Source organism: Oreochromis niloticus, linkage group LG20 (assembly GCF_001858045.2).
Source record: "Oreochromis niloticus isolate F11D_XX linkage group LG20, O_niloticus_UMD_NMBU, whole genome shotgun sequence".
Classification (NCBI taxonomy): domain Eukaryota; kingdom Metazoa; phylum Chordata; class Actinopteri; order Cichliformes; family Cichlidae; genus Oreochromis; species Oreochromis niloticus.
Window position 1 is genome coordinate 14,678,586 of NC_031984.2, and position 12,388 is coordinate 14,690,973.

General features: G+C 39.0%; 2 protein-coding genes across 5 annotated transcripts; both read left to right on the forward strand.

Moving 5' to 3' along the window:
- The first annotated feature begins 327 nt into the window (after nt 1-327).
- On the forward strand, nt 328-5,790 carry LOC100690431 (cytosolic sulfotransferase 2). Of its 2 annotated transcripts, none has more exons than XM_013274776.3 (9): nt 328-466; nt 1,269-1,367; nt 1,900-2,038; nt 2,166-2,294; nt 2,675-2,775; nt 3,382-3,508; nt 3,600-3,697; nt 4,704-4,878; nt 4,984-5,790. In XM_013274776.3, exons 3-9 carry the CDS (start codon nt 1,900-1,902, stop codon nt 5,094-5,096), a joined length of 882 nt encoding a protein of 293 aa, XP_013130230.1. In that variant the 5' UTR covers nt 328-466; nt 1,269-1,367; the 3' UTR covers nt 5,097-5,790. The 2 variants fall into 2 exon arrangements, with proteins under 2 accessions (XP_013130230.1, XP_025757635.1); XM_025901850.1 differs by having other exon boundaries at nt 339-1,150.
- A 789-nt stretch (nt 5,791-6,579) lies between these two features.
- Nucleotides 6,580-12,383, forward strand: LOC106096450 (cytosolic sulfotransferase 2). 3 transcript variants are annotated; one of them, XM_019349611.2, is made up of 8 exons: nt 6,580-6,733; nt 9,920-10,058; nt 10,144-10,272; nt 11,344-11,444; nt 11,529-11,655; nt 11,747-11,844; nt 11,931-12,105; nt 12,189-12,383. In XM_019349611.2, exons 1-8 carry the CDS (start codon nt 6,713-6,715, stop codon nt 12,299-12,301), a joined length of 903 nt encoding a protein of 300 aa, XP_019205156.1. In that variant the 5' UTR covers nt 6,580-6,712; the 3' UTR covers nt 12,302-12,383. The 3 variants fall into 3 exon arrangements, with proteins under 3 accessions (XP_019205156.1, XP_013130220.1, XP_013130224.1); XM_013274766.2 differs by lacking the exon at nt 6,580-6,733 and adding an exon at nt 7,688-7,925; XM_013274770.3 differs by lacking the exon at nt 6,580-6,733 and adding an exon at nt 8,756-9,016.
- Nucleotides 12,384-12,388: the final 5 nt, after the last annotated feature.

A 12,388-nucleotide genomic window follows, 5' to 3' on the forward strand; every position in this document is an offset into this window, starting at 1 on the left:
GAGGCATACACATTGACATCATTCAACATCATGCCTTAAATTTCCAGCTTCAAACTTATGATCCTGTCTGACACTTTCTTCTTCTCCCCTGCAACACTATTCATGTACTCTTCCTTCAGCTTTACTCCTACTCCATTTCTTTTCCTATCTACACCATGGTAGAGCAGCTTGAATCCACCTCCAGTGCTCCTGGACTTGCTTCCACCTGGTCTCCTGTGCACACAATATCTACCTTCCTTCTCTCCATCACATCATACGGCTCTCTTCCTTAACCACTTAGTCCCGACATTTAAAGTCCCTACTTTCATCTCCGAATTCCTGCCTCTCTTCCTCTCGCTGCCTCTGAACACGCCTTCCCCTCCGCTCTTCCTTTGTCTTCGGTCAACAGTAACATAGCTTCCACCGGCACCCTGGTGACCAACACCACTGGAGGTGGTCGTCGTTAACCTGGGCCCCGACCGATCCGGTATGGAAATCTCATAATTGATGATCCGCATGTTTGATTTGGCAAAGGTTTTACGTCGGATGCCCTTCCTGGCCGAAGATGTGGGTACAATTTATGACGGGGAACACCGGCACTAGGACTACTCTGGCTTGTGGCCCCCTCGTGGCTGTGTTGATATTTTAATTTTATACCAGTCATTATTGTATTTGATCTTTCGTGCAACATGTTATGATCCCTGAAGCCATGGCTCAGAGGGACCTAACATATGAGATGCCAGCGCGCTTTTATAGTTCAACAAATATGTAATAGTAGAAAAATAATTACATAAAAAGACCGAGATGGGAGGCTGGGGCATAAACAAACAAAAGGGAAAGATCATCAACCAACCAGACACTCGGGATTCTACATTAATCCCTAAGCTACTATTAGCAAAACCAAACAAAAAGAACCAAAACCAAAAACAAGATAGGCGGATCCAAGTAACAATAACCAGCACTGCAACAGCAGCTGCAAATTAACGCTGGTGCTGATGGAGATGAGAGAGAGCGAGGGGGAGGGAAAAAGAAAACTCTTGTTCTGCTTTTTCAAGCCTTATACAAAATTTGGTTAACATTTATAGCCAATGCCAACATGGCAGGAAACCAGTATCAGGATGCACAACAAAACAATCAAACTTCTTGTTTTTCCTGTTTGATATTTTTACTGGTAAGTTTGGATGAACTTATTTAACCCCAATCATGTGACTTTATACCACTGGTGCACGTGTTCACATTTGAACTGTCAGACTCAGTAGGAATGTAAGGGTCTGCTTAATTCTACACAGATTTCAGGACGCTGATTGTGTGCGCTACAGCGAGTATTACGCAACAAGCAGACTTCTGGGAGATCCGGATCCAGCCCAAGTGTAATACTAATCATCAGGGTGAGTGTGAAGTCCTTTAAGTAATATTTACTAACAAATACACCAAGCTGTCAGCTGTGCACGTTTTACAATGTGTAAAACTTTTTATTTGGCATATCAGTAAATGAAAACAAATATATTTTTCTAACATGCTGCTAAAGTTAGTTCAGCTTTTACAAAGAAAATGTTAAGCTTGTTCACTAAGTGCCCGAGTCACTGCTGAGATTCGTGATTAAACTGATTATAGTTGTCAGTTTATAGATGTGAGCGACCATCCGAGATTAATAATCACTGGCTGCCAACAATAAATATGCTGTATTTTTATTTACACGCACACGCACACACACACACACACACACATATAAACATGTTTTCAAGTCCCATCTAAGATTTAGTTAGTAATAATTGATTATTTTGTACATTTCAGGGTATATGATGTCATGGAGTAAATTAAAAATGTGAGAAATGAACTTAAGCAACAACATGTAGGCAAGAAACATTTATTTAAAAAATATGACCGATATAGGCTTTTAAAGACAAGTAATTTCCACAGATGGAGGTGACACCTCGGCCAAAACTGTTTGACTTCCACGGAGTCTCCATGACCAGGATGTTCACTGACAACTGGGATAACGTACAGAACTTCAAAGCAAGACCAGATGATATTGTCATTGCTACTTACCCTAAAGCAGGTACTGATGTGTATGTAATCATGTGGAGCTTATGTAATCATAATAAAAAGATTTCATAAACAATTTCCTGTTGGTGTCTGAGTTGATAGGTTTACGACTTAACAACGTTTATTCATTTCAATCGCAGGAACCACATGGATCTCTTACATCCTAGATCTTCTGTATTTTGGGCACATGGGTCCAGACCGTCAGACATCCCTCCCTATTCATGAACGAGTGCCCTTCCTGGAGCTCTACGTACCTCCTATGCTTATAGGTTGAACTATGTTGCCACTCTGACTTTAAAATACACCAGAATAAAAAGCGCTAAGTGCCAAGTTTAATTCCGTGTACTCAGTTCATTCAGAGGATTATTGCAAGTCACCAGTTTTTAGAAACTGTGCTGAAAACAGGTTCAACCTGTTGCATTCTGTTTGTTTGCATGCATCTTTCTCTGCCAAGTGCTGAAAAGGAAGCTCCAAAATGTAAAAGCTCCTAAAATTTAGCAGTTTTATTAGTGTGTAAATGTTAGGTGAATCAAAACATCTCAAAAACACCTTATAATTTTTTAGGCAATCAGTTTTATTGTTCTGTGGTATCTAAATAAGTCTAATGTTGCACGTTATCAATCGCAAACTAATGCTTCTTATCACTCAGGTGCAGAAATGGTGGAGAAACTTCCCACCACTCCTCGTCTCATTAAGACTCATCTACCCGTCCAGTTTATACCCAAGTCGTTCTGGGAGCAGGGCAGCAGGGTAAAAGCCATGCACAAACACCGACAGCCAGCAGTGCAGATTCATGCAAAAATTCTCAGGATGTCCTTCCAACTAAGCATTCATCACTTTTATTTTATAAATTATGTTATAAGTAATGTGACACCAATAAAAAGGTTGCACACTCAGCTCGGTGACATCATAGCCAGAAGAGCTGGAAACACCAGGTTACTCTGCCAGTGAAGAAAACTGGTTTTTAGTGTCAGAGAAGGCAAAAAAAAAAAAGATGTGATGCTGCTGGCACTCTCCCCCATAGTTGAGGCTACGTTAGCATCATTTAGTTATTTTGGATTATATTTTATTTATATTTCATTTTATATGAATAGCTTCGATTGTTGTCATTAGGTTTTTTCAAATGTAATGATTCAAGGTGTAGTAGGAATGAATGGAGCGAAGTGGGGGAACCTTAGGGAGGTCAGGTCGACCTTACTCTCTCTGCTGAATTGCCACTGCTTTAGTTTAAAGTTTGTCACCCCTGTGAGTGCCCCCACTGACTTGGGGCCCCAAACAGCTGCTTGCCTTGCCTGGAAGCCATTGAAATTTGCAATTCATGAAACCCTGAGATTATTGTGTTGTCTCTTTCTGTAGATAATATATGTGGCCCGCAATGCAAAGGACAATGCAGTGTCCTTTTACCACTTTAATCGGATGAACTATGCTCAGCCAGAAGCAGGAGAATGGAGCACCTTTCTGCAGGATTTCATGGAAGGAAAGAGTGAGTTCAGTTTAGTTTTAATGTAAAAGAATCATAATGCCATCTAATTTCCTGTATAAACATTACTTTGTGTATTGGTCTGTGGCCTCAGGGGTTTTCGGATCATGGTATGACCATGTGAACAGCTGGTGGGAAAAGAAGCAAAGTTATTCAAATCTTCACTACATGTTCTATGAAGATTTGATTGAGGTGCGGTGAGTTGGGCTAACATGTGTAACAGTTGTTCTTCATGTTTAAAGTTGTCTTGACTTTTTCCAGTTACACGTTTTAATTGTTCATATATCTTATAGGATATGTTTAAAAGCCTTCAGTAATGTTTCTAGTTATACATGTAGTGGTTTGAAAAATCAAAACACAACAGGTGCTATCTGTAAAGAAGCCAAGCTGAGACATGCTGAACTCTGTTCCTGGAAGGAGTTAGATGATAACAGAAGCAGGAAACTAGTTGGCACACCTTGTGCGACACGCACAAGGTGTGCCAACTAGTTTGTGACACACAAATTTGTCACTGAGTGCTTTTAAAGAAAACCGCATGATCCATTTGTATGATGTTACATGAGAAAAATTATCTTTAGATGACAAAAGTCAAAAAATAGAACAAGGAGCTACAACAGACTCTGAAAGGTCAGCTGCATCCACTTTAATTTCAATTCAATTTTATTTACACAGCACCAAATCACAACAACAGTTGCCTCAAGGTGCTGTTATTGTAGTACTCTTTGGTTTAAAAAGCTATTTGAATAAGCATGCGTCCATCACTGCACTCATGCACTGCTTCAAAGAAACTTTTTTAGTTGTGTCTGAAGTTTGAGGCTGTGTTTCTTCCATTAGTGCGAATGACAGAAAATAAGAGCTTTTTGTCAAGTGGAAATGCACACAAAAGGTGTAACAGTATTTCCTGTACAAGTAGTAGCATGAATCAAACTTATTAAAGTAATAGAAAAGAAGTGTATATTTGGGCCATCACTGTATCAGTCTTCTCATGTTACTCCCTGAAGAGCATGCAAGTAAATATCTTTTCCACAAAGACACCAACGACTTCTTTTAACTAAGAATGACTATCTGTAAATAACAGATTTTTTTTTTTAAACACCAAATCTACAGTGATGAATATAGAATTATAGACCCGAAGGAGGAAAACAATCGTTGGGGTTCCTTTAAGAGTAAGAAATATTTTCAATATTTTTGTGAACAGGACTGTGGACAGGAAATAGACCGACTGTGTTCCTTCCTTGGTTTGTCTCCTTCAGCTGAAGAGAAGGAAAGAATCATTACCAGTGTGGCGTTTGACAGCATGAAGCAAAACAAGATGACCAACTATACCACAGTTCCAGTGATGAACCAAGAGGTTTCTCCTTTCATGAGAAAAGGTACAACTACCTGCTGGGCAACATTTTTTTCTCTATATGTACAGCAGTGTGTGCTCCATTTATCATTAGGTTAACCAAATATTCTAAATGTTTTGCCTTCTCCAGGGAAAGTTGGTGACTGGAAGAACCACTTCACTGTGGCCCAGAATGAGCAGTTTGATGAAGACTATAAGAAGAAGATGAAGAATCCTGATTTAAAGTTTCGCTTTGAAATTTAGAGTCCTGGCTGGGTGTAATATAGTCCTCAGAAGTAATATGTGATTAAATATTTAACAAATAATCAAAATATAAGTTAAAAAAAACACAATTTTCTTATATTGTGCTGATGTGTACAAATCACATCATTAAAACAAATCTTTATTAAGAATAAAGATTCTCTCTCTCTCGCTCTCTCTCTCTCTGGCTCTCTCTCTCTCTTTATAAACACAATGTGACCTCTTTGCTTTTAAGCAGAAATTTAGTCCTTAGACGTAGCCATGGTTTGGATGTTTTATATTTTTATTGATATGTGATACATCTAAAAGAGTCCCGTGACACAGCAGGTTTCAGACTGTAACCTTTTAATTTTTCTCATCACACTGTCCCACCAGGGTGAGGCAGATTACCTTTCTCTCGATGTTAAACCATGTGTTTAATTTGACTCTTTGATTCTATGATTTTACAGTGATGAGAAAACCCCTCATTTTCTTTATGTTTCACTTCCAAGCAGCCAGACTGTCTTGTAATTTTAAAGAGATCTTGAGCAGTAGTTCTGTTGTCTTTCTGGAAGTTTTTTATTGGACATCAGCTACTGAGGAATGTGTTTGTTTGTGTGTTTGTATGTTTTTGTTTTTTTGATGTTTGACCACTTAACGCTGACCTGTGAATTATTCAAGTATTAAAAAGCCATCTAACTCAAGGGATAAACCAGTCTTTTGTCTACAGATAATTTATTAAAGAACTGATTAGAAATGATATCTGTAGGCACTTTGTTACTAGGAGCCTCTTCCTTTATGCACACAAACACCTATATAGTCAATTTCTTTAGCTGAATCTACCAAGTCTTCAAATGAACACTTGTTATATCTCAGGAGAGTGCGCCATGTGTCTTTAACAAATCTGAAGAAGCTGCACATGTGAAGGTGTGTCATCTGTCAAAAACCCAGTCTCAAGGAAGTGAAACAAGGAAAAGGCTGTGGTATGCCAGGTATGGCAACAGATTTTAAGGTGTGATGAATCTAAACATGGAATTTTTGGTTCAAATCATTGTCGATGTGTATGGAGGAGGTCAGGGGAGAGGTACAACAGTGGGGGTCTACAGCCATGTGTGAAACAGTGCCGGTTCTGTCATCATTTGGCACTGCGTTTTAGCCAGTGCTGTTGGAGATTTATGAACACAGATAAATAACATCAGATTCAGGGAATAGATTTAAGCCTTCCTCTTTCACTTCAGCTCCAAAAGTGATGCCCCCTGGTGCTTGTGGAAAGTAATGACCTCCTTTTAAAGAAAGCTCTGCTGAGATGTCCTTTCAGCTGAATAACAGGAAAGGGGCAACTGGAGGAGGGCCACAGTGAGGCCAGACATTTCAAAATTAAAGTCAGTAGAAGTTCCCCACTTTGTGAAAACTTCATGTAAATAGTTTTACAATTCTGTTTTGGGGGATTACATAACCTGTGTTACATTAAGAGATTTAAATACTTGGTTAAGATCTTCAAGCTGCTGGTAGGAAGGGCACTGAAAGTAGATGACTGTGCAGAGAAAATACTGCATGACACTTCTGAAAACCACTGTCAGTGTCAAGTGGAAATTAAGCTCCTTTAGAAGAAGAAAAAAAGAAAGAAAACCAGAACAAACATGATCCACTTTACTGAGAAGGTAAAGAACTATCCTGTTATCTCACAAGTCACAATTTGATATTACTTGTTGGAAATTAGTATTTATTACGGGAGAGCGGTCATCCAACTTGTTATTGGTGGGTAGTTAATGTTAAAGTGGTCTGCTTATAAAGTCTGTACATGTAACTCCTGAAAACAAATGTATTTTGAAATGGTCACAGCCACTGAAGTGAGATGTATTTACAGTTTTTTTAGTTATAACAAAGAAACACGATAAGTTGATTGTGTGCTGTGCACAGAACAGGCGTGATTATCCCCACTATTAAAATTAAGTCTTGAACATGCTGTCAAAGAATTCTCAAAGTCAAAGTTCAGTTGCTAAGTGTGATCACATTTCAGTTTAATCATTATGACTCAGCAATAACAGCAACAAAAAAAAGATATGATTACTATTTTTCCCCCTAAGGGACGACTTCTATTTAGCTGGAGTTTCTACAACAGTTTTCTTGGTTTTATTTCTCTAATGAGATAAATGTGCCACACACTACAGTGGCAACAAGTTCCCAGACAAATAATGTATGTATCATGAGACATAAATAACCTCGACAGGTCCTCACTTGGTTAGTTTTGCTTAGTTTCTTGGCTTAGTTTTGCTGTTTGCCTTTAAGTGCTAAAACTTCCTATGGCAGATTCATTTCTTTTGCTTTTCTTATTTTATATTAAAGTTTTACCAGACCTTATCATATGTCTTAGACAGAGACTTAGCTGTGGCATCTTTTTAGATTTGTTAAGTCTCACATGTGGTTTTTCACCTCTAAATAAAAAAATCACACTAATGATGTAGAAGTCTCAAAAACTCACAAAAAAATATTTGTATCAAAAATCACACACCAGGTGTTAAGGGGTTAAACACTGTAATCAAAACAAATTTTATCATGCTATAAAGTATTTTCACAGACGTTTTAATGTTCATTGCTCCTCTGTTGCAAAAAGAGCAACAGCTAAATTCATTTTGAATCAGTAGACAGTCTGCGGTCCTTCCCATCGTGAATAGTCTTACTTGTAATATACTTCCCTGGAGTGGTGCAGATGGTTCATAGTCATTTTTGAACTCTGTCACATCCTGTAAGGCAAAGGAAACACTGAACAGCTGCTTTAAGCTGCAGTGTGTCAGATACAGAGTTGACTTTGGACTGTTTATTAGAGCAGAGCTCAATAAAGAGAACTTTCAGGTGAGTTAACGCTTATTTACTTTTCTAAATTACATAAGGCTAAATACATAATTTACAGTCTGTTAAATTTGACTTAAAGCAAATCTTATGGTGACCTTAAGAGGGCCATAATTGAAAAACAAAACTGTTGGCAACTCATATCATATTAGCGTTGGCCTTTCATCGCTATGTTCATGTGTGTGTTATGCACTTGAAACTTTATGTTAATAACCTTTTACTACACAAACAATCAAAGCGACATCAAACAATATGAATGAAGGTGCTAGATACTTTTTGATTAATAGTTCTGTTTGCATTTAACGGATAATCTACAGTCATATTGCACATATCCTCTAATGAAATCTAAGGCTTTGTAGGTCAGATAACAAGCTGTATAAATGGGATCTTCTAGCTGAATTCAAGCTTTTGCCCAGCTGAATAAAGTGTAGTAGGGAACTGGTGATCTCCTGAAGGCAGACTTCCTCGGTTGAATATTATCTGCCCCTACCAGTCTACGTTGCAAATGCAGCCATAAAAGTAAGTACAGTACCCCACGTGACTGCATCCAGCTGAACCTGTTGAACCAACTTAAACCAACTGTTCACGTTAGAAAATGATGAAAGAAAACGTGTGAAAGCCTTTGTCTATGATCAATACCAAACTTAACTTGCAGAGTTTGTTTGATTGTATCTTGTTTCCTGCTACAGTACCTGCCACCAAGAATAATATAATAATAATGTCCCACTTTGTCCCACGTAAACATATCTTTGCCCCATATTTAGTTTGCCGGGACATGGCCACCGTTATATGTTTTAAATAAAGTTTGACTAAAGAGGGGAAAAAAGTTAGTCTGCTTGCTGTACCTTCCTCCCGGCGTTTCCTGGACTGCGGAATCTGCACAACAGCTCGGTCTCCTTATTTGGAAGAAGAGGTTGACTGTTTTTATAAAGAGCCACAATGATGGAGAACTGAGGATCACCAGTTAGCACCTTTCTGTGCAGTGACCATTTTACTCAGAAAAAATACTGACTTTTATTGGAGTAAGCTAGATTCACGGATCCGCTGTTACTGGTGATCTACCTCCAAGGACCCCCTCCCCGACGTCTGCTGCAGTATGGTTACTGAGTTTAAGTTCTCATCTTTGCTACACACATATGTATATTTAGTAAAATAGTCCTAGTCCCCAGTAAACGTTTCATATTTGGATCAATATAGCTATAGGGAGGTATTTTAAAAAAAGGCTTTATGAAGGGTTCCAAATTGACGCCCCCGGGGGTACAGTCCAAATATCCATTAAATACTTTGCACGTGCTAATCCTCCCATTAACCCTCGATGAAAGCGGCCCCAGTGGTATTTTCCACAGTTTGCCTCCATAGTGCGGTATGTAATCAAGGCTTAACGGTAATGGTTATGGGGTCTGCAGCCATCCGTGTCCGTGTCTGCAGCGGAGTAAGGCTTCTGGCTGACGTGCATACTGTCAACCAGCTCCCCCTAGCGTTTCAGAGCAGAGGATGCAAATTCTCTACAAACTGCACAACATGCATTCTTATACTTGATAATTCAGTTAATTAATTTGATAATTTAATTCATTTTTCACCATTAAATTTTACCTGGATGGGCATAATGCATTCTTCTGGTGTGATAAGATCAGAACCCATATTTATTTATACTTTGTAGGAATCAGCTGCCCAATTGTGATATTCAGCACATTGCTTGCACCTTCTCCACTTGTAAGTTCTCCTTAAATGTCAAATTTACACTATTACAGCAGCAAAATGGGAAAGAGGAATAAAATAAAATAAATAGTTCCACACACACATAGAAACACACACACAGACTTTTTATTTGTCCTTGAGTCAAACCTTATACTGTACTTTCAAAGGGCGTTTCCAATAACGTAGTAAACTTTATTTTCTGTAATATGGCTACGAGGAACAAAGTATTGTTGAATTTGCTCTGAATTGGTCTGTAGATGGTAAACCAATGCTGTTTTTCTTCCTTTTTTTAAAAAAAGATGGAGTCACTGTCACGACCTACACTGTTTGACTTCCATGGAGTCTGCATGACCAATTACTTCACTGACAACTGGGAAAATGTCCAGAATTTCAGAGCAAGACCAGATGATATCGTCTTAGCTTCTTACCCTAAAGCAGGTAGGTTAAAAGAAAAATACCACATTTCATTCGCATCTTTGAGGAAGTACTTATTTTTTTCTGTCAATTTTTTTCAATTCCTGAGGAAACACATGGGTGTCTTACATCCTGGATCTTTTGTACTTTGGCCAGACTTCACCTGAACGTCAAGGCTCAGTCCCACTCCATGAACGAGTGCCATTCCTGGAGATACAAATGTCTGGTTACCCCTCAGGCAAGTTGTTTTAAAGGCTCACAGTGTGACAGGCATAATAAACTTTAATAAACTCTAAACACTCTAATAAAGACACTTTATTAGGTACAGCTGTTGCTGTTCAGCTGTTTATTAACTCAAATATTTAATTAGTCAGTTGCATCACAGCTACTCAATGCATTTAGGCTTGTAGGCGTGGTCAAGCATCAGAATGGAGGGAAAAGGGTGATTTTATTGTTGGTGCCAGATGGACTGGTCTGAGTATTTCAGAAAATACTGATCTACTGGGATTTTCCCACAAAACTGTCTCTGTGGTTTACAGGGAATGATCCAACAAAGAGAAAATATCCAGTGAGCTGAAATTCTCTAGGTGAAAATACCTTGTTGTTGCCAGAAGTCAGGGGAGAGTAGTTATTCTGTTTTGAGCAGATAGGAAGGCAAAGAGTAACTCAAACAACCAATCATTAGAGGCAAGCTATGCATGAGAATATCTGAACACACAACACATCCAACCCTGGAGCAGATGTGCTACAGGAGCACTCCATTTAGGAAACTAAGGCTACAGTTCAAACAGCTCACCAAAAGTGGTGATAGAATAGAAGACTGCGAAAATGTTACCTGGTCTCATAATGCTTGATTTCCTCTGCAATGGTCGCAGGGATATTTTCTTGAAATACTTTGGAACCTTGACCAATCATATTTAACACCAAAGCTTACCTGAGTATTTTTTTGTCCATGTCCAAAGTGTATCCATCTTCTGATGGCTACTTCCAGTAGGATAGCGCTCTATGTCATGAAGCTCAGATCATATAAAACTAGTTTCTTGACCATGAAGGCCTAGGCCTTCACAGTCACCAGTACTCAATCTAATAGAGCACCTTTGCGATGTATTAATATGGACCGACATCTCTGAGGAATCTTTCTAGTGCCTCGTTGAATCTGTATCATGAATAATTAGACAGTTGACGGCAAACTAGGCTCTAACCTAATAACAGTAAAGTGTATCTGGCGAACTAACTGCTGATTGTAATATTGGTGATATAGATCAATGTCATTGTGGCGTTCCGCTAACATAATGATCTCTTTTACTAGGAGTGGATGTGCTGAATGAATTAACCACCTATCCACGCATTATCAAGACACACCTACCAGTCCAGTTCCTTCCCAAATCATTCTGGGAGCAGAACTCCAAGGTACATGGCTCGCCAGTAAGCTAGTGGTACGAGTCACGGAAACAATCTTCTGAGTGTTTGTTCCTCATTTCTTTCCGGCTTTAGATCATCTATGTGGCTCGTAATGCCAAAGACAGTGCCGTATCCTATTTCCACTTTGATCGCATGAACAAGGTCCAGCCAGAGCCTGGCAGCTGGGAGAGTTTCCTCCAGAGATTCGTGGAGGGAAAAAGTGAGTGACAAACCATAAGCATGAATGACTGAATATGCTAAATGCAAAATATTATTTTATCACTTATGATTTGTCTTCTGGCATCTCTCAGTGGTGTTTGGCTCCTGGTACGAACATGTAAGAGGATGGTGGGAGAAGAAACAGAGCTGTTCTAATATCCTGTATTTGTTCTATGAGGACCTGATTGAGGTGAGTGTTGAAGTTACTGTCCGTGAGGCTGTGGACATAAACACATAATAAAGGTTGTGGGTTTGTTTTTTGTTTTACTTTTGCAGGATACTGAACAAGAACTCGTCCGCATCTGCTCATTCCTGGGACTGTCTCCTACCACAGAGCTGAAGAAGCAAGTCACAGAAAAAGTTCAATTTGACAACATGAAGAACAACAAGATGGTGAATGGCTCCGCTGATGAAGTCTTCGATTTAAAAATCTCCCCCTTCATGCGCAAAGGTCGGGTACATTCGCCTCTAAGTTTGTTTACTGAAAGGTGAAGGAGGAGATGTTAACTTTGCTCCTAATTTCTCTATTTTCAGGAAGGGTTGGCGACTGGAAGAATCACTTCACTGTACAGCAGGATGAACAGTTTAATGAGGACTACAAGAAGAAGATGAAAAACACTGATCTTCAATTTCGTACCGTTCTGTAGGTGATTATACAGAATGGTATAACTGTATATCTGCCATTGTGTTAGATATGCAAGCAAGAATAAAGAAAAACATGATAGCAAAGGTGG

Excerpts from the sequence above, each read along its gene's own strand:
- LOC100690431 (XM_013274776.3), top strand. The coding sequence starts at position 1,900 with ATGGAGGTGACACCTCGGCCAAAACTGTTTGACTTCCACGGAGTCTCC. Across the intron at positions 2,039-2,165 it reads TGCTACTTACCCTAAAGCAG|GAACCACATGGATCTCTTAC; the intron begins GTACTGATGTGT and ends TTTCAATCGCAG. Across the intron at positions 2,776-3,381 it reads TCTGGGAGCAGGGCAGCAGG|ATAATATATGTGGCCCGCAA; the intron begins GTAAAAGCCATG and ends CTCTTTCTGTAG.
- LOC106096450 (XM_019349611.2), top strand. The coding sequence starts at position 6,713 with ATGATCCACTTTACTGAGAAG. Across the intron at positions 6,734-9,919 it reads TGATCCACTTTACTGAGAAG|ATGGAGTCACTGTCACGACC; the intron begins GTAAAGAACTAT and ends TTTTAAAAAAAG. Across the intron at positions 10,059-10,143 it reads AGCTTCTTACCCTAAAGCAG|GAAACACATGGGTGTCTTAC; the intron begins GTAGGTTAAAAG and ends TCAATTCCTGAG.